General features: G+C 35.2%; 1 protein-coding gene across 1 annotated transcript in view; it reads right to left on the bottom strand.

Annotated features, from left to right (window-relative positions):
* LOC149529610 (uncharacterized) overlaps positions 1 to 21,405 on the bottom strand; it is a 227,481-nt gene that overhangs the window by 105,861 nt on the left and 100,215 nt on the right. The window contains exon 4 of the mRNA XM_089810040.1: positions 16,615 to 16,775. Within this exon, the coding sequence (XP_089666166.1) occupies positions 16,615 to 16,775 (161 nt within the window). The remainder of the gene's footprint in view (positions 1 to 16,614; positions 16,776 to 21,405) is intronic.

Here is a 21,405-nt window from a genome sequence, read left to right as displayed (position 1 = left end):
CTCATAAGACACCAGTAAAATGTCAAAAAAAGGGGTGGGGGGGCTCACAAGCGCCCCCCACCCCCCTTTGCAAAAAACCTAAACCTTAGAACAAGAACAAAACAATCAAAACAAAAAATCTCATTTGTCTCCAGAGCAAAGTTTCAACAACAGTAGGAAGAGGAGCAAAAAGAAAAACCATGTGATAAGAGGAAAGAGGGGTAAGAAAAGGATAAGAGAAGCCTAGATGTCCATCATTTGAGGTAAGTTCATTTTTACAAATTTTGCATTTAAAAAGAAAACTTTTGTCAAAATTTCAAAACAATTGGAAGGTCTATTTTGTTGGTTTGTGTTCTATGATTTCAATTGCAGCTGTACCTTACATTTCAACCCAAAATAACATCAGGCTCTAATAGTAGTGAGGTTAGTGAGGGTGACAAGATTGAAATTGAGCAACCATTTCATGGCACTTCTTCCAGGAGTGTAAGTGTTTCAGAGACAGAAGGTGCAGAAAATCCATTTAAATGCCCTTTTGAAACTCTGAATTAATATGCTGAGTCCCCCTTTAACCTGAAAAAAACACTTTTAGAATATGCAATAGCCCTAGACACCAAGAAAAAAAATCAGATGGAGTAGAGTATGGCTGTGTCACATTTGCAAGGAGGAATATAGGGGTAGCTACACAAGATTTTACTCCCATCTCATAGGCATAATTTCTCAAGGCGTGAAAACATGTAAAACAATCACATTCGCTGAGAAGGCCACAGTGACTAGGTTGCACATGGACGGTGAAGCTAAAAGAACAGAAATGTCAATGAAGCCTTTGAAGCCATTGTCTAGTGCTAGTGATAGCTCTGCTGATTCACTGAATCTACATATATTTGAGCCTGAAAGTTATAGAGAAAGAAAAGGTCAGTGTTGCAGGTAAGTTAATATACAATAATGAGATGTAGCAGATCCTTCTATTGCCAAATATTTCTATGCCAATGCGATACTATTTAATGTGGTATCCTCTCCACATTTTAAACATGTGTTCAAAGATGCACTTGCAATTGGTCCTTCACATGTTCCTTCTATAGATCATAAGCTATGCACCTCCTCCTTGATAAGATTATTCTACAGTGAGTATAATGATAGAGAAGATGAGAGAAGTTTGGATGAGCTGGACCAATATTAGGCATAATGTTATTGTCACATGTTCAGCAAGTTCTTATTTTCTTAGAGCCATTGATTGTTCGTGGAAGCAGAAGGATGAAGGCTCCCAATTTCAGGTTTTAAAGAATGCCATAGAAGAGGTTGGACCCTTCAATAGTGATGGATTTGGCCCATGTGTGCAAGTCAGTCGGCTTAAATGCTAAAGGAATCCTACAAGCACCCCGATTTTTAAAAACCATGTGTTTATGCATTGAACAATGCATCGAAAGACATTGGAAAAATAGATTGGAGGAAGGAGGGGTGTCAAAAGATAGAGCCATTAAGATGTTTTGTAATGTCCCCTTTTCTAGCCCTTTATTTTCTAATGCATCGTTCTCCCTTTCTGTCATGGTCCTGCGGGTTAACTAGGTATTTACAGAGATCAATGCGGTTATAGCCAAGGCATTTCCAGTTGTAGGCCAATCGGCATTGTTTTGACAGGGTTTCCAAGAACTTACTATTTTTAGTAAGTCAACAAGGTTCAGCCTTTTGGCCATTTCAGTATTGGACTTAGAGCATCTCATTGAGAGCATTCCAACAAGCTATCAAACATGGTTTATTGAGTCCAATTGGATATTTATTTTAATATCAAAAGATTCAATAGTTATTTAATAAAATGACTATTAGACTAAGACACATAGTACTAAGTCACTTAATCATTAAAAAGGCTCTTTATTCTCCTAAGTGGGACAAAGGACATTTTAAATAAAAGAATAAAAGATGAAGAGACAGACAGGGGAAATTAAAGAGTCACAGCAGTGGGCATTAAAAGAAGAAAGCTTAATTCATTTCAGCAGGCTTGGATTCAGATTGATTTTGAGATTTCCCTTGGAGAAATTCAGGACGCCTTGAGATTTCTTTCTAAAACCGAGGACAGAAACCTTCAGGCGTACTGGTGGATTGGACGGCAACCCAGCTCATCATCAGTGGTCGTATTTCAGGTTCTTGTTTATCCGATCGTATTATTACTATTGTGTTTAGGACTGGATTATATTTTGTTTTCGTATTGCTGATTCTTATAATGCAATAATGATTCTGAGAGTTTTAATTTGAGTACATGCTGGTTTTATTACTGGTTATTCTTAAATTTGCTGCATAATTTTATCTTGGTAATTCTGGCATTTATTTGTGAGGTTTTGGGTTAAAAATATGGCCAGGATATAACATATTTATTTGTAATCAACACACATCACTTGCTTTGTTTGGGACTTTTTCAAGGAAAGAATTCCTCAAACCTATGGATACCAGATATGTCAGCTACTTTATTTTTCTTTAGAGAATGATTGAGCATCAGAGCCACTAATAATCAATGGTGATTACGTCATCATAGACTAGATGGCAAAAGGAAAACACAGCTGAGAAGAAAAGAGTTAAAAATAAATCATCAATGATAATTAGTGGTCCACAATGAGGTAAGGGATTTATTTTTATCATTTCAAAAAATGTCGATTTTTAGTATTAAATTTCATATTTTATTATCAACGAATACATTGCTGACTTTAATTTCTAACTTGTAAATCTACAAAATTATTCCCATTCTTCACAGATACATCTATTCCATTATCCCACTTATTGTGTGGGTTGTAAGATATATTATTGTACTCTACTAGCTATGGAGAGATTTATGAAACATTAGATAGAATGCATATATAACTGAGAAAAGTCATCAATGATAGTAACCCTAGTTTGGAATTTTATAAGCACAAAAGGCCAATTATAAACCAGAAATGGGACACTATGAACACCCCACTTCATGCATATGCTCTAAATCCCAAATGGTATGCAGATAGACCTAGGAAAGTTCCTCCATTTGATGATGAGGTGAAATAAGGCCTGATGAGGACCCTTGCAAAAAATGTATACTGAAGAGGAATCTAGTGAACATTAATACCCTACCAGCAAGCTGATACATCAAAAACAAATTTGAAAACAAACAATGTAAATAATGTTTATATATCTCCAAAGGCAATGATAGAAGTGTAATCAATGTCAAAGGAATAATATTGATTCCTTTGTAAATGTAATCTTAATCATGCTACAATGCTTAATAGAAACACTGAAGTGGTGCTTTGATAATGCCACCAAATTTGAATACATGCATTACTTATAGAATATGGATGTTGGTCAACTACATGTGCAGTAAAATATATTGGACAATGCCTAGATATTAGAAGTGCTGGATTGAAATGAATTCTAAAATCTCCAATGTAATTCCCACATTAAAATCACCTTTCTAGAACCCGAGGGTTTTGTCCCTGAAATCCATAAGAAATTGCATGGATTCTTATACTTGGATTCCCTTCAACCTCAACGGTTTCCATCCTTCAATTGAATTGCATCAGATGTCATGCAAAGAAGGTTTGACAATATGAAAGATTGGATTATCAGTTGCTTGTTTCCAGTTTCCTTTATATCTTTCCATTCTCACTTTAGTGCATAGCTTTTAAAATTGCCACTGGGGATTTAAAAATGTCATATGAGCTCCTATTAGACATTTCACTTAATTTTAATGTTTAAGTTGTCCATTTTAAAATAATTCAATTAGACAAACTTAAAATATTATTGCAATCTTTCTCCCTCACTTTATCGCCCTAGGCCCATGGGAAATAAAGAGTAGACCTTCATGTTCCCATTTAATTATTTTGAAGAAAGAGACATGACATTCTTGTGACCCAAAAAAGCATAATGTTTGAAAGATCCCTGATAGATGCCCTTGCTGATCTGCTGTAGTTTTTAAATTAATAAACTATATTTTCCTGTGATTTTTTTTATGGTCTTTGAGAATAGACAGAAGTTGCAGAAGGTTTTGTTTTTGTTTTGTGTTTTTTGATAGTTTTCACAATAGTAATGAATAATGAACAATAAACATGAGATGAGACTGAAAATAAATAAGAACATAGAGCCAAATCAGAATTTCTATAAATCGTACCAGGCAGATTTCTGATTTATAAAGTCAAATAATAAATCCAATGCAGTTCCAAGGAGCTTACATCCAACAATGATGCCAAACTGCTGCAAATGGCAGCCGTAAGACTGCAAGGAATCACGTCCCAGCTGAAAAAATCAATCTGTAATGCTGAAATCATAAATCTGCAACCTGAACCCACAATAAAGAATGGTATACTCTATCCCTGATAGCAACGCACACTGTCTGAAGAATCCAATGCCAATAACTGCTGAGGGCTATGTCCCAGCCAATCCAGAACCTGGGGTTTGCGTCCCAGATGAAGAATTGCTCTCTTAGAGCCAATTCACAAAAACAAGTTTTTCAATATGCAAAAGATAATAAGAAATTAGGTCTCCATCTCCTTATATCCCCTTCCAACTGTAAATCGAACCCTAAAGGGAAATTACACTTTTCCCTTTAAATAAAATATAATAAAATAACATTTTCCCAATTAAAGTCGTCCATGCTATAGGAAAAACATTACTTTATTAAAATTCCATAGCTGAAGGCACCAAAAAGTCTACAGATAGTAAAAATCATGTATAATAATTCGAGACCTTTCCAACGAGCTATAACACATAGGTGTACCTGATCAACTGAAGCCAAAATCCCCTTATTACTCCAAAATGGTTATATTATTAACCTTATTTTAATTTATTTAATCACCAACTTAGGAAATATTTAAATATATTAAAATATTTCCCAAATGGTCCCAAAAGGCCCAAAATGACCAATCAAACATGAATTTGACCTTGTCACCTATCAATGACTGATGCCGGACAAGATGTGTCAACTGGTAGTCCATCCCTAAAATCTAGGGATGCTCCTAAAAAGTAGGAGACAACCCCAATCAACCAAAATTGAGTCCAAATGACTCCCCTGCTGCATGCACCTCTAAGAGAACTGTCACTGAACTGGGAGTTCTTCCTAAAAAATAGGAATGCCTCCTAAAAAATAGGAGATGCACTCTAAGTCTCCAAAACATTCGTCGAGGTCTCCAAATGCCTCCTAGACAACTCCTAGTCAATCCCTACAAATTAGGAATCTCTCCTAAATTGTAGGAAACTGTTGTCTACTGCTCCAAACTACTTGGGAAGCTCATGCATGACTCTCAAAGTCCCTGGGTTGGTTCCCTCTACACTCTGTTGGCCTATGGGAACCAGATAATAGACCAACCCTGCTAGAAATATTGTCACTAAGGAAGGGCAGAAATTGGGGACATGACAATGTTGAAGAGAGGTATATTGTTTTATGTGTCCCTAGCATTCAATTCATGAAGTCTTGGCACCTAAGAAGAATTGTTGAGCTTGAGCTCAATGGAATTCATCAAAAAGATGATTGCACTTTTGGTAGTTTTGTGTTGGTGGTTGTTCAGAGCATTACAAAGATGATTCCAAGTCAAAATGCAAAGGACAAAACCAATGTTTTTGTGGAAATATTGGCAGAATTCATACATGACAATTGTGTAATGATAATCACTAAGGTAAATTCTCTATTTACCATACAAAATTCTCATATGAAGTAAAAAATTGAAAATTACCACAGCAACTTTATATTGGCACAAGTCATGAAAACATGGTGACAGAAACAATGATGGAATTCAAAGCGCTTCAGTTGGTATTTTAGCACTTTTAGACATTTGATCTTTCTTTCTCAACTTTGAGAGGTTACTGGAAACAAAAGATATAGTAGAGGCCTATGACACAAGGGAAAGAAAGCCATAATGCTTTAGCCTTCGTGATTGCACTTCTCGAGCATGAGTTGTGAAAACACAAATGATCTTGGTAGTGGTGATGTAGAGCACCCAGGAACTCAACAATCTCATAGGACGCTGCTGATCCATTCTTTGTTTCACAATGTAATCAATGTGTCATGGGAATAATCAATTTCAAAGAATTCATTCCAATCTTCTATTTCCAATCACGACCAAGTTTCCGAATGGAACCAAACAATGTTAAGGAATTATATTATTTCCCTAAATCATTAAAAGAATACATGCAATCCATTTACATCACATGCAAGCAAGAAAATCTATATGGGAACGTGACAATAATGGAAACAGTAAAACACTTCAAGCTAAACTGCAAGAGAATTTATCAATCTTATCATAATACAGCACAAAATATGACTGTAACACTGCTTGTCACTTCTTTGATAAATGCTGACTTCAATGGAGTTTTCACATCTACATTCACCTCGACTGAGCCCTACTGCAGCAGGGCAACCAGAAGGGTTTCAAATAAAACTTTACATTTTAACCCTTTATTTTGCCTCTCCCCTTAAACTTGACCATTACAAGGATTTTATAACATTCTTGGACCATTGCAGACCTTTCAACTTCCCTGACTGACCAAAACCATGCAAGACCCAATACACTCTAACTGTCCATATACCATTAATGACAACTTTGTGTAAATGTTGGCAAAATTGTATTTTTTGCAACATTACACTTTTACAACTTTTGGAATAATTTTGCAGTTGTCCATAAATACATCATAAATGAACCTTTAATTGACCCAAATACATACACAGAAATCAATAATGACCCAGACATAATCATCTAGTGACATTGAACATACTAATTGTGCTTGTGCAAAGGGTGCTTCTGCACCATTTGGACGTGTTGCAGATTTGTGGGAACTTGAACATGTGAAGTAGAGATTTGTATAAGCCCAATAGTGTGTTGCACTTCTAAAAATAATTGAAATAGTGTGAAGTAAGGTGCTCTAATAGCTCACACTTTCGGATTTTTACTTGTTTAACAATTCTCCAGAACATATGGTGTTTTTAATTATCACTCAAACATGATGTTAGCGATTATTTTAGTTGTTGCTTCTTTCTACTAAGCTAGATGTATACACGAAACATATACATGAATATTAAAATCCATAACTAGTGCAGATAAGAGTATTCTAAAAGGTGTTGCATATCTGTGATTTGCTGACCACTTGAATTATAATACTAACAACTCATGAATCAAGTCATATGAAAGCAGTTTTATGTAACCCATTCTTGTAAGATTGTGATCATATTTGACTTGTGCCCCAATACTAGATCTAGCATGTGTGAAAATGTAATACCTTTTAAGCCCGAAATTTGCCAAGAAACTAGTTAAATGTGATATCCAGCCCGAAAATTAACCTCAAATTTCTCACAAATAATTTCGGAATTATGAACAGATAGGCTTATGCGACAGTTTTCAGAATAAACAGTAAATAACCCAGATAAACAGTAAATAACACAGCAAATATGCAGATTAACACTCTCAGAATTGTTATTGCATTATAATAATTAGCAATACAATAACATGATATTCGTATAATCCAATCTTAAAAACAACAACAATCAAATTGGAAAAACATTAGAAAAAAACTTGTATATCCATATGTAAACTCCATTGTGAATTCACCACAAATGATGAAGCAGGTTTGCATCCAATCCACCAAGAGCTTAAAGGTTTTCGTCCTCAAGTTCCAAACATGAATCTTCAAAGATGCCCAAGTTTCTCCAAGAGAAAACTAAAATCCAAATTAATATCCAAGCATCCTCAAACGAATCAGTTCATCTTATTTTAATGCCCAAGAAGTGACTCTTCATCTTCCCCCCTTTTTGTCTTTTATCTTCTTCCCCTTTCCTCACCTTTTCCCCTTTTAATATTAAAATGACTTTTTAATAGTTTGCATTCAGCTCCCAACTAAGTCACTTTTAATATTTTATTATTTTGGCTTACAAATTCCTAATATCCCAAAAAGGGGACATTACATTAAGAACATCAAAAGTGACAAGAGGAGATGGCGTAAAAGCACGATTTAGGGAGCTAGAAGAAGATGATTGTTGTGTAAGAAAATCATGGTAGGTTAGAAAACATGATGTGCCTCCACAACAAGAATATAACCTAAAAAGGAGCATCTATATGAAATATGGTTTGAGATTACTTTGGAGTTTGTAAATGAGGTAGTGTTTCAAGCGATTCCTTTAGACATCTGAGTTGTAATCTTTGGGAGTAGAAATCTGTATGAAATATGAAAGGTATCCAGTCTGTTTTTTAAGGAAGAGGCAATCTATGTGAAGCTTGTATGGAAAATCATAGTGCCTCTTGATTGAACTCTTAGGGTGGAAAGTGCAACATTGCTTTTGCTAGTACCTCAAAAGGAAAACTATATAGTCCCACTTCAAAATCATCATGTCATTACACTTCCATATAGCTTTTCTTTTGACAAATTCTCATTCCTACCAATTATAGATGGTAGGACCTTCGACCTAGTACCAACTAGTGTTCCTCTTTCTTCCACTACCCCACATGCTTTTAACTCAAAAGCTCCTATAGATAGTAGGCCTCTCCCTCCATTCCCATTTTCCCCTACTTTTCACCGTCTATTTTTTCATTCCTTTTTATCCTTGATAATTCTCAAGAACACCTATAACAAACTCAAGCTTCAATTCTGATCCACCCCAATCCCAATGCTTTTGAGGACTGAATGCTTCTTGTTGTGAAGGTGGGCTCCAAGAAAATCATTTAAGTAATGAATTCCTAAATCTTAGAATAAAGCGTTGCGTCTAAGTTCAATGTAATGTCCCCACTATTAGGGTTAGTTTGGAACAAGTAATACTTGCAAAATAATGGTTAGAATCACAACAATAACAAGCTAAATATATTACTCTACCCTCTAATTTAACCCCAATCTTAAGGACGTCTCCAGATCAGGCTTCCTATCTCATAGCTACCTGGTCGTCTTCCTAGGAGCACACCCCTTAAGATTCTTCTTGGATGGGCATCCTCTATCCAAGGCTACTTACAGATGCATATGTTGACAACATCATAATATTCTGGCACATCGATTATTGGCCATGGCGGACAATGGAGATCTTAATATCTCCATGCTCCATGCTTCAATGTCGATTCTCGGCCATCGCAGACAATGGAGATCTTAATATTTCACATGCTGCATGCTTCGAGTTCACATTAATATTCATGGTGTTAACCCCATTGGTTAAATAATATTATCCACAAGTATGATTCATTAATATAAATAAATTCATAACTATAATTAAACAAATATAATCCATAAACATACCTTTCTTACCTTCTTCTTTCCTCTGTCCATGTGGCTCTATCTTTAGTTGGCCCTTCAATGAATCATTCCTTCTAGAATTATCTCAACTTATATTTACTTTCTAAAATTCTTCATTTTCTAATTAGAAGGATAAAATATACTTTTTTGTTTCTTCTTTTCCAAGAGTCACAACCTTTCATAATACAAATCCTTTGAAAAGTCACAACACTTCATAGTTATAATCCTTTCAAAAAGTCACTTCAAAAATACAATCCTTCAGAAAAGTTCCAATACTTTATAATCTAAATATTTTTGAAGAATTGCAACTATTCATAATTATGACCCTTTCAAAGGTTCGCGTCCTTTCAATATCATTGATACCTTTTCAGAAAGTAACTTCCTTATTTTCTTCATATTACTTTCCTCTTCCATTTTTCCTTTTTCTTTTTGGTTTCAGATGGTGTCCCCGCGATCCAAGCCCAGCGGGTTCCCTTTATGGGGCGCGCTTGGAGTGAGACTAGTCCTTTTGGCCATGAGATAACCAACACTTCCCCCAAGTGTCTGTGGTGGGTTAATGATGGGCAGGGGAGTCGAACCCAAGACCATGGGGATCACCCACAAACCACAGACCAACTCACCTAACCCATGGGGGCTTCCAATTTTCCCTTTTGAACTCCTCTTTTGTCCTCTTTTTTTCCCCTCTCAAAAATAAGCTCTCCTCCCTTTTATATCTTGATTTTAAGGAGTCATGTCTATTTGTTAAATATCTCTTGACTTTTCATTAGATTTAGTTAATTTTAGAAAGTTAACATGCTTTCTATATGTACGAAGCCAAGCTCAAGGCAGATTCCTCTCTCCAAGGTAATTCCTAGATGTACAATGAGTTAATGAATCTGAAAAGAAGAATGGGAAAGATGCAACAAGACCAGGAAGCCGACCGAGCTAAAATCATTCAGTTGGAAGTTCAAGTTGGCAATATCTCTGAGAAGCTAAAGGAATATAAACATAAGCTCCATCTTTTGATCAAAGAGAGTGGCAACAAGATGAAACAGGTCACTTCAAGCATCTATGTGACTGCTGCTAGCTTAGGGAAGAGAAATAATGAGGAAATCATGTCTCCTGGTGGGCCAAGCAAAAGAACAAGACGAAGTTCAAGGAAGGTGGCTAAGGCTACTGGGGGATCTGTTGCTGATACTATCCATAACACTACGGAGGCGGGCAAGAAGGTGGTGAAAATGATCAAGGAGCTACAATAGCTCTTGGTGGTGGTCCTGGTAACTGGTCTCTAGTCTGGTGGTGGTTCTGGTATCTGGTCTTTGGTCTGGGTTTTTTAACTAGTTTTTGTTCCTTTTGTTCAAACTATAGGCTCCAGGTCCTTGTAAAGCCTGGTTTCGTTTACTGGTCTTATTTTGTGGTTTCAAATCCCTGTAAAACCTGATTTTGTAACTTTTATACTACAGGTTTTAGGTCCTTGTAAAATCTGGTTGTGTTTATTTGAATGTCTTTTGTTTTCTGTTAAGGGTGTCGGGTCCCTTCAAAACCTATTTTTACCTTAATCTAAAACATACTTTCTATAATATTGTCTCTTGTATTTAATTTTATTTCTTTATTTACTCATTGAAATTTTATTATTTTTTAATTATTAAAAATATCATACTAAATATTATTTCAATAATAATAATATAGATTAAATAATTACTATTTCCTAGTTTTATATTTTAGTATTAGTTTTAATATAACTTTATTATCATTATTCATTTAATAACATTGTATTATCTAATTATTATTAAAATTCTATTTTAGAATGGGGATATGACAGTCCGTCCTTCCTCAAATTGCTTCTCCTCAAGCAATTAGATGATTTCTTCTATTGAGTTGAAATATATATTTCTTTTAGTCCAAATTCTTAGGTTGCTCTCATGGATATGTTTGAATCTTTTCTAACAGTCATTAACTTTCTACATTAGCCTTTCATATAAATTAGTTTTCTAGATCCCCTTTTAACCCTGTAGGATGGCAAGATTGTGCTCTGATACCACTGTAATGTCCCCACTATTAGGGTTAGTTTGGGACAAGTAATACCTGCAAAATAATGGTTAGAATCACAACAATAACAAACAAACAATACTATTCTACTCTCTAATTTAACCCCAATTTTAAGGATGTCTCCAGATCAGGCTTCCTAGCGCATAGCTACCTCACCATCTTCCCGGGAGTGCGCCCTTTAAGATTCTTCTTGGACGAGCATCCTCTATCCAAGGCTACTCACATATGCATGTGTTGACAACATCATAATATTCTGGCACATTGATTGTCGGCCATGGTGGACAATGGAGATCTTAATATCTCCATGCTCCATGCTTCAATATCAATTCTTGGTCATGGCAGACAATGGAGATCTTAATGTCTCACATGCTCCATGCTTCGAATTCACATTAATATCCACAATGCAAACCCCATAGGTTAACACGATATTATCCACAACTATGATTCATTAATATAAATAAATTCATAAATAAAATTAAACAAATATAATCCATAAACATACCTTTCTTACCTTCTTCTTTTCTTGGTCCATGTGGCTCTATCTTTAGTTGGCCCTTCAATGAATCATTCCTTCTGGAATTATCTCAACTCTATATTTATTTTTTTAAATTCTTTCTTTTCTAATTATAAGGACAAGACAAAATATATTTTTTTGCTTCTTCTTTTCCAAGAGTCACAACCTTTCATAATACAAATCCTTTGAAAAGTCATGACACTTCATAGTTATAATCCTTTCAAAAAGTCACAACACTTCATAAATACAATCCTTTAGAAAAGTCTCAATACTTTATAATCTAAATATTTTTTAAGAGTCACAACTATTCATAATTAAGACCCTTTCAAAGGTTCACGTCCTTTCAATATCATTGATACCTTTTTAGAAAGTCACTTCCTTATTTTCTTCATATTACTTTCCTCTTCTATTTTTCCTTTTTGAACTCCTCTCTTCTCCTCCTCTTTTTTTTCCCTCTCAAAAACAAACTCTCCTCCCTGTTATATCTTAATTTTTAAGAAGTCATGTCTATCTATTGAACATCTCTTGACTTTTCATTAGATGTAGTTAATTTATATTATTTTATGTTATATTATTTATTTACTTAATTGTGTTTATTATTATTTATTATTAAATTCTATTTAGAAAGTTACATAATACAATATTGTCTCTTGTATTTAATTTAATTTCTTTATTTACTCATTGAAATTTTATTATTTTTTAATTATTTAATATATCACACTAAATATTATTTTATTAAAAATATAGATTAAATAATTACTATTTCATAGTTTTATATTTTAGTATTAGTTTTAATATAACTTTATTATCATTATTCATTTAATAACATTTTATTACCTAATTATTATTAAAATTCTATCTTAAAATGGGGATATGACATCCAATGTCATCATACTTTTAAGTGGTTTCATATTGGCAGGTTTAGAACAATGCAAGGATGAGTTTGAGTTTGCATTTAATGCTTACCAAGGTTGCACGGGGACAGGGGTACTAGGGTACTTAAGGTACGAGTACAAGTACGGGTACGGATATGGGTATTTTCAAAATAGGGCACAAGGGTACTTGGGTACATCAATTTTTTTAAATAGAATTTTATAATTTTACAAAATCTGAAAATATGAGTCATTACCAAAACAAGAACAGTGATGAAGTTTGCAGATGTAATGTATTGTTTTCACTTTCAGATTTGCAATATGTTTCTAATAATAATATATGCTAAATGTCTAGATGCATAACAGAGAAGGAAGACTTTAAACATGAACAAGATCATATGAACAAGAAGATCATAATCATATAACAATGTATATTGCAAATGATAAACTTCTGGCTTGACAGTGATTAAGTTTACCGTTAATCAGTATTGTGCCAAAGTTTCAAACTGATTAAGATTAAACTTGATAAACAACAAACTGATATGCAAACCAAAAACTGAAACAAAAATCAGATACCTTAATCAAAGTCCTTAGCTATGATGCTCTCCACTGAGTACCTAGTACTTGGCTATGCATCCCAGCGGTGTGGATATGTGTACCCATGCAATATAGATGCTTACTGTCTTGTGGAAAATTTGTTTTCTGTGGGCACAGATTATGTACTTGCAGCAGAAAGTTCACAATTGTTTTAGTCAATGTTATATTTACCACAATAAAATCTCAAATGAAGCGTGGAATCAAAATATATTGTGATGATTTCATATAGATAGAAGCAATGAAACCATTCTATGACAAACAACGACGATGTTCAAAGAATGATCTCCCTTTTCTTTGTTGACAGAAGGTACTGAAATCTAAATACACTGTAGAGGCCTGGAAGACAAGGAGAAGAATTGTAATGTTGTAGCCTTCATGTTTGTACTCCGAGAACATAAAGTGCTAACAAAAAAGAGGGGTTCTTGGTTGTTGGGACTGATTACCACTATACGGTATTGTGACCTTTTCACACCATTGCCTCATTGCAAATGGGGACCCCCTCGTTTTGCTTGGTAGTAAGAGTAGTTGTCATAGTTGGCCTTAATTTTGTGGCAATTTTGGGTTCCTCAAGTCAATAGGCTAGATTCAAGAAGCTCTAATTGCAAGATTTTTCCGATTGGAAGTTGATCCATAGGAGTAGAGTTGCTAGCTAGGCATAAACACCTAAAAATTTGAGGACAAAGGTAAGCCTTAGTTGATATTTGATAAAGGATTCAAAATATTGATCTGAGATACTAGTTCTGATATTAGAAGAGATAAGAATCTGATTTGGAGTCCAAGTTAAGATTCGATGAGGAAAGAGAAATCTTGAAACCAAGGTTTGAGAATGTGGCATGAGAATAAAGATGACAGAGTGGACAGAATCCGAATATGAAAATTTGGAATTATGAGATCTTAACGTTCAGATCAGAAAATAGCATCACTAAAATCAGGGAAAGAGATGTTAAAAGAGGAAATTCGATCAAGCAAGGAGGGAAAGCTTAATTTTTCAAGGAATAGGCCCGCAACACTTAGCATTGTTGGAAGCCTTAAGAAAATTCCATTCTGACCACACCTTGGAACTGAATCAAGGGTAGGTCGGATTCCATCCTCTCCTTTTGAATTCAAATTTCAAGCACCCTCCATTTCCGCCTTCAAAAATGAAGAAAATTTTGACACATGCAAACATGCCATATGCAGTAATCTGTTTTGATATAACTGGAACTATGTGATCTTTCCAGCATCTACTAAGATTTTCACGGTTTTGTTATTTTTTTTCATCCATTGGATCTTTTCACTTTCTTCATTAGGAATGGAGGGCTCCTTTTCCACAAAGGATTCCAACGTTTGTTCTTTTAGGTTGAGCATTATTATAAATTTCCAAGATATGAAGTTTGATGCTCCTTCAAGCCAATCTTCAAATCTAACACCGTTCACCATTTTGTAAAATTAGAAAAACTGGTAAATTCTAAGTGCAGTCTTAGAAGATCCTTTATCAAATCTGATACGGATCTTCTTTTAACCTGGCAAAAATACCATGTTGAATGTATATCAGATTTAGATGTAAGGAGTTTAAATTTTATTTCAAGTTATATTCTTGACTGAATTTATCTCTAATAGGGGCATGTCTCATGTAGAGACATGTCCCTATGTTGACATTGTCTGCATAAGGAGGCATGTCCTGTCCCATATCGGGTGTCTCTTCATTACTTAAAAAAATGCTGATTTATTATGAAATTTCTGCATTAATAATTGTGGCCAATAATCATTTGGAATTGCTGCATTAGCAATCACAGCCAATAATCATTTGAAATTAGTAATGGAATCACTTAATCAAAGGAATAAGCATAGTATACATCTGTTTGTTATCAAAACAAAGATCTTGAGAACTCATCGATTTCTTAGAATTGATAATCAGAGATTATGTTATATGTGTATATGTATATTTAATATGCATAAACATATTAAATATATAAATATGTGTGTGTGTGTGTGTGTGCGTGTGTGTGTGTGTGTGTGATAGAAGGAAGGTTATATAAATAATTATTAATCAACTATTATAGCATCAATACTTATAATAATTTTGAGTAGAATGCAGATGGTAGATAATGGATTTCTTCTAGATCGAATTTGTCAACTTGATTTAATCCGACCGATGCTACCAATCATTAACATGTAAGTCTCTGGTCAGATCGTTAATTATTTCCTATCCTTTTGAGAACCTATTCCAGATAGATGGATAAGTTGTTACATTAATCCCTATCCTGTATGGATAAAGATTGGGTCCGGATGACCCCTCTACTTTCCCAGGACAGAGCAGCCCAGACAGTTAAATGATAATATTGTCCCGGATGGACTATCTTAAAAATATTCCCCAAGTAATCAATGACTAAATTTGAAAGGGAACACAAAAATAATTACCTTTGCATTTTGAGCTGATAGGTTATGGTTGATTTCGGTTATCTGTTATTTTAATTTTAGGACAGGATGGTCCTTACACAGTTTATTTAGCGAGGAGACCATTGAGAAGATAAGGAATCTTATCATCTCTTGAATAAGAAATGGAATGAAATGCAGAAAGTCAATACGAAAAGGCTGTATGTCCCATAGGCTACTTTTAGCGTCACGGACATTAAAAGATCTATATCTATCTATCTGTCATATTGAGGTCCCACCAAGGGCCAAAGAATGTCCAATAGAATTATGATTTATATGGCCACACATAGCCATACTGAACTCAAGAAGAGAAAGAAAAAGAAGCCTACCCTGTTGCCAAACCCAAAACCCAAGCCCGTAACCAAACCAGCCACTTCACTACTCAATAATTAGGTGCATGAAATAGTTTAATAAAGGGCCCAATTATATTTTTTGAATGTCACTTAACTAGGGCCCAATCATATTTTTTGAATGCCACTCAACAACTTGATAACTAGGCTGATGAGTTTAAGGGGCCCAAGAATATTTTTGATTCCATAATTGTTTTATGTGGATATTTCTTCAATTTGTTATTGGTTTGTTATTTTATTTTCAGAAGATGACCTTTTACAATTTAAATAGAATGAGAGAGAGACAATAAATTAGAGATGGTTCTCTCCTCACCTAAAGTGGAATGGAAGTAATGCATTGTTCAGGCCTTAACTTTGCATTTTCAATCTTCTTATGAAATATATTATACTTAGGTATTTGCAAGATATCATATACTGGATTTTTCACAGCAAAGTCAAGTAGCAACAATAGATACAAAAAGGGGAAATCGGAAAAGAATTATGTAAATCCATGTTAAATGTATCCATGATTATTGTCAATAAAAGCATTCAAGAAGCTCTTTTGTTGATTCTTCTATTTATTAAATCTATGGAAAAATTAATCATTGAAAATAAATTTAGAATAATGGTGTGAAAACTTATAAATTTGAAAAATGGCATGACAAACCAATGGATCTGTAGCAAGTCTATGTAATCTGTGTCAAGGCGACTCAAACTCTTCTCCACACTTTCTTTGATGTTTGCAGCATCAACCCGTAGTGTTGTTGCATTCTCACGGACGTAGGTTAATTGCTTTGAAAATCCACTCACTTTTGTTGCCAAAATTACCTAAAGCCCAACTCATAACATATGAACCAATGTTAGTTTTTTTTAACATTTTTATATGCATCATAGCATTATTTTTATGTTATTAAATACATAGAAAAGAAATTCCTCTTAAGCCTATGTTATGATATGCAAAATTATTTCTTCAGCCTATACAAAGAAACACAACAATGCAAACCACCCAATAAGAAACTTTTACATGACTACCAAACAGTGAAATTGAGATCATTAAACTAAAACATTTATTAAGATCACGAGTCAAAATTAATTACCGAATTTGTTGATTTCAGATTAATAAAGATATGTAACATTACGTTCGTGTTAATAAATCCTTGACCAAAAGAAAAACATATCTTAAGCCTACAATTATATTTAAAGTATTTTATTGACCTACATATATAAGATAAAGGTAAATTTATTAATGTCCTATATAAGGCTAACAAGAGGGCCTAAGGGACTGCCAAAAACAGGGCAGCAATGCAGCAAACAAAGGGAACACCAAACAGTGTCCAAGGAAAGACAGAGCAACATAAAGAAACATACATAATGTAAATAATTTAAGAAAATTTAAAATATAGCTATGATATGCCTATGAACCAGAAAAATTGAGTCACTGAATATAGCATTTGAACTAAAAATTAACTTAAAACAAACTGCAAAAGAAAACTACTAATTGTTGAGAGAAAAGACACAACTGAGTTAAGATGAAGTAAAATAAGTATAATCTTTTGAAAACAATTAAAATACTTCGCACATATGATCCAGCAAAATCGGATTACAATATTTAAAGTAATTGTTCACAGCCAAATAACAAGCAAGAAAAATATATGAGCTAAGATGAAGAGATAAGTAAACAAAATTAATCTAGCCACCTTGCACCTATAAACCAACAAAACTGACCACCAAATATAATTTTCAATCTAATCATGTATTGTGAGGCTGTCAGCATACTAATTTGCATCTTTAAATGTGACATAAAAATAGAAAAATGTGCACATGGATTAGAGTTTCCAATGAAATATCTTTACAATGTTGCTTAGAGGGATTCACAATCATATTATATAAAATTAAATGTTTGTTATCTTTTTAACTCCTCTCAATGCTTAAGTGCAAGCTATAAAGTTGCACAAACCATCAGCAATCGATATGGGAGCCAACCGGTTCGCTAATTTCTCTCTCAAAAACCAAATACTTTTCTCTAACTCTTTTCTCTCTATCACAAGCATTAGCAAAGGGTGGAATGACTTTTTAGGTCAAATGGATGTTATACATAACAAAAACAAACAGTTAACCTTCTATTTTAGTTTATTTGTTCTCTTTATGGGTTCAATCATCGGCTAGAGTGTTGAGCTCAGGACTCGGCAAGTCCACGTGGACTCTATCGAGTCCGAGTCCAGAGGCCATTTGCCTTGGGAAGGTGGACTCTAGCTGTAATGTTCCCGTAATTAAATAAATATTTAATCAAACCTTTGTTAATGGGCCGATTGATTTAGTATATCTCAGACCCATTTTTATTTTTGTTTTCATAGGTAGATGTAGCCGTCGGCTATCTTTGTACACCCTCGGAAAGGTTTCCTCGGAGGGTATTTAAGCACCGCTTGTAGGTAGTTGTTGGTATGCGATTTGGATTATTTCTTTGTACTATGAATTCCTGTTGGAGTTCTAGATTGTTCATCATTTTGGAAGTCAAAGATCTTCCCTACTTGGCTCTCACGGTTTCGGTGGGATTCAAACATCACCCTATTCTGCTGCTTGTAATACTTTGCTCAAATCTGGCAAATCAAAGCACCATCATACTGCGATTTAGAGAAATAACTTTGTTTAATTTGATTAACTCTCGTGTTGGAAAAATTCAATCTTTGGCAACAATTTATGTTTTCTCTTGTATTAAATCTATCTGTGGACACACTATCTGTACATTCTCTCAAACACCCCAAGCCCGTACATCACCACCGTACGACCCTCTACTTGGCAGAAATCTCCAAACTATTCTATACAGCCACTACTCCCTTACCGTACGGTCTCCCCTCCCCTACTGTACAACCTCCATTCCCACATTGTACGACCTCTACTCCATTACCATACAACCTTCCCTCCCTTACCGTATGGTCTTCACTTCATGTTGTACATGCTCCTTTCCCCTCGTATGGCCTCCTGTTCATCTCCACCGTACAACTCCCTGCAACATGTCTTCCTTCCTCCATCGTATGGATGACAAAACTACCGTACAGCCTGTCTATCTTGCATATTGTAGAGATTTTTTTAGGGTCAGATTCATGTACAAAGATCAGGAACATTACAGTGGTACCACACCTCCTACCGTACAGGCTCCTCCGTACAACTCTTTGTAACATCACTCCTCCCCCTACTGTACGACTTGTTTCTTGGTACGGCCTCCTGCACGGTACGAATCCTAACGTAAAACGTACGGACTACCAGTTGCATCAAAGAATCTCCAATTTGGTTCTACAAACACCCTACTGCTAGATCGAAACATTACAGTAGTATTAGAGCTTGTGATTCTGCCAGCTTGTGGAAGTGAATGCAAGTTTATACCCGGAGAAGGCAAATAACCTTGTTGGTAGAATGGCAGAACTCATGAATCTTTTAAGAGAGCTCAGTAGAAACCAAATGCAAATCAACGAAACCCAAAGGCTAATGCAAGAAACACTACAAAAATTATCTAAGGGAAGACAACAGGAGAACAAAATGGGCATAGTGACGACTTTGTTTCGAGAAAGGCAATTTTTTAACCCTCTCGCTCTCGACCCTCGATACCCATCTTCCTTCCAAGGACAAAAGCACCATGCAAAGAAAGAGAGCCCACCTTTTAGGAAATGCAAGAAAAAGTTTGGGAAGATAGGAGGAATGTGAATATGGGGTGATATATCTTATAGAGACTATGTTGATCTAAGAATGAGATATTCAAGTAGGGGAAATCACGGTTATTTTAATGATGATCTTAGGAGAAAGATCGGAAAGGTAAACTTATCACCATTTGATGGATATGGAGCCATTACCGCACAGGCATGGATTCTAAAGACAAACACTTATTTTCAACTCATCCGAATGCTCGAAGAGGAAGAAATCAAGTTCGCAACACTCCATCTAGAAAGAGTAGCGCAAGAGTGGTGGCAACATGGATTGGTAACTCTCGGCCACGACCAAGTAACCTCTTATGTCGAGTTCACTGAGAGACTCATTGATCGGTTTGATGGGAAAGATCCTAAACTAAACTTCAAAGATCTAGCTTAGCTAAAGCAAACAGGTACAGTAGACAATTGTATCACTGAGTTCCAAAGGCTATTAGTACTAGTCACAAAAATTTTTGAAAGACACCGAATCGTGTTGTTCATGGATGGGCTGAAAGAGCCTTTGAGAGGCTGGATCAAAGGGTTCAACTCGTACGCACTCAACAAAGCTATTAAGAAGGTGTGACATGGCCGCATCTTCCTCCAAAATTCACATAGCTACACCAGCATCAACCCCACACGATGACAAAAACAAGGAGCCAATTTAGAAAAATCCTTCATTGGATGAAGACTCTCGACAAGAGATCCGGAGGAAAAAGATTTGTTTCACGTGCAAGGAACCATGGGGACATGGTCATTGCTGCCTGGGGAAGGGAAAGATTCATTACATCAAGGTGTTTCCTGATGATGACGAAGGACAAGCACCTATAGTGATTGGAGAAGAAATTAACTAGCAAGAGAGAATAAATGCCTTGATACAAAAAGGGGGTTCCATTGCTACCCTCACTACAATGGCGCGAAGTAGTATCTTTAGGGTTCGTGGCACACTTCATGAGAAACAAGTCATAGTCATGATTGACAGTGGCACCACACTTAATTTCATCAATTCAACTTTGGTCACTAGTAAGGGATTACATGCAGTAGAGGATGAAGGATTTGAGGTTAAGGTCACTGGAGGAACCTTGTTACCCTACACTAATGTAATCCCACAGCTACAAATTTCCATGGGAAATTCATAGATTTGGTTGATACTGATGTCATATTGGGCATCCAGTGGATGGAAATCCTTGACCAGTACACCCAAAGTTTCAAGAGGATTGACTTTACATTCGAGATGGATGGCAAGATGGTGCTGCTAAGAGGAATGTCAAATAAAGGATCGAGAGAAGTCACAATCAAGAAGATGGAGGCCATTTTTAAACATAATATGATCCCAGACACTACGAGTAAAAACATGACAGTCAACACTTTACCCCATTCCTTGGATAATTGGCGGGCCCATCTATTGGTCGAGTACTTCAAGAACCATTTTGCATGATAGTTGATGGATGGCTATATACATGATGAAAGATATAATATCATTTACTATGGCAATAAAATCTACTTGGTACCTGATCCGAAACTGAAGAAGCTAATTACAGATGGTTTCCAAGAATTAGATTTGCATTTGCTTGAGGATAAGCAAATTTTGGGACGGAAGGACTGTAATGTTCCCCTCATTAAATAAATATTTAATCAAACCTTTATTACTGAGCAAATTGATTTAGTATATCTCAGACCTATTTTTATTTTTGTTTCCGTAGGTAGGTGTAGCAATCGGCTATCTTTGTACACCATTAGAAAGGTTTTGCCGACGGGTATTTAAGCACCACTTGTAGGTA

Source organism: Cupressus sempervirens, chromosome 11 (genome assembly GCF_028749045.1).
Source record: "Cupressus sempervirens isolate cs-2001-9-10 chromosome 11, ASM2874904v1, whole genome shotgun sequence".
Lineage (NCBI taxonomy): Eukaryota > Viridiplantae > Streptophyta > Pinopsida > Cupressales > Cupressaceae > Cupressus > Cupressus sempervirens.
This window is presented reverse-complemented; position numbering and strand designations above follow the sequence as displayed.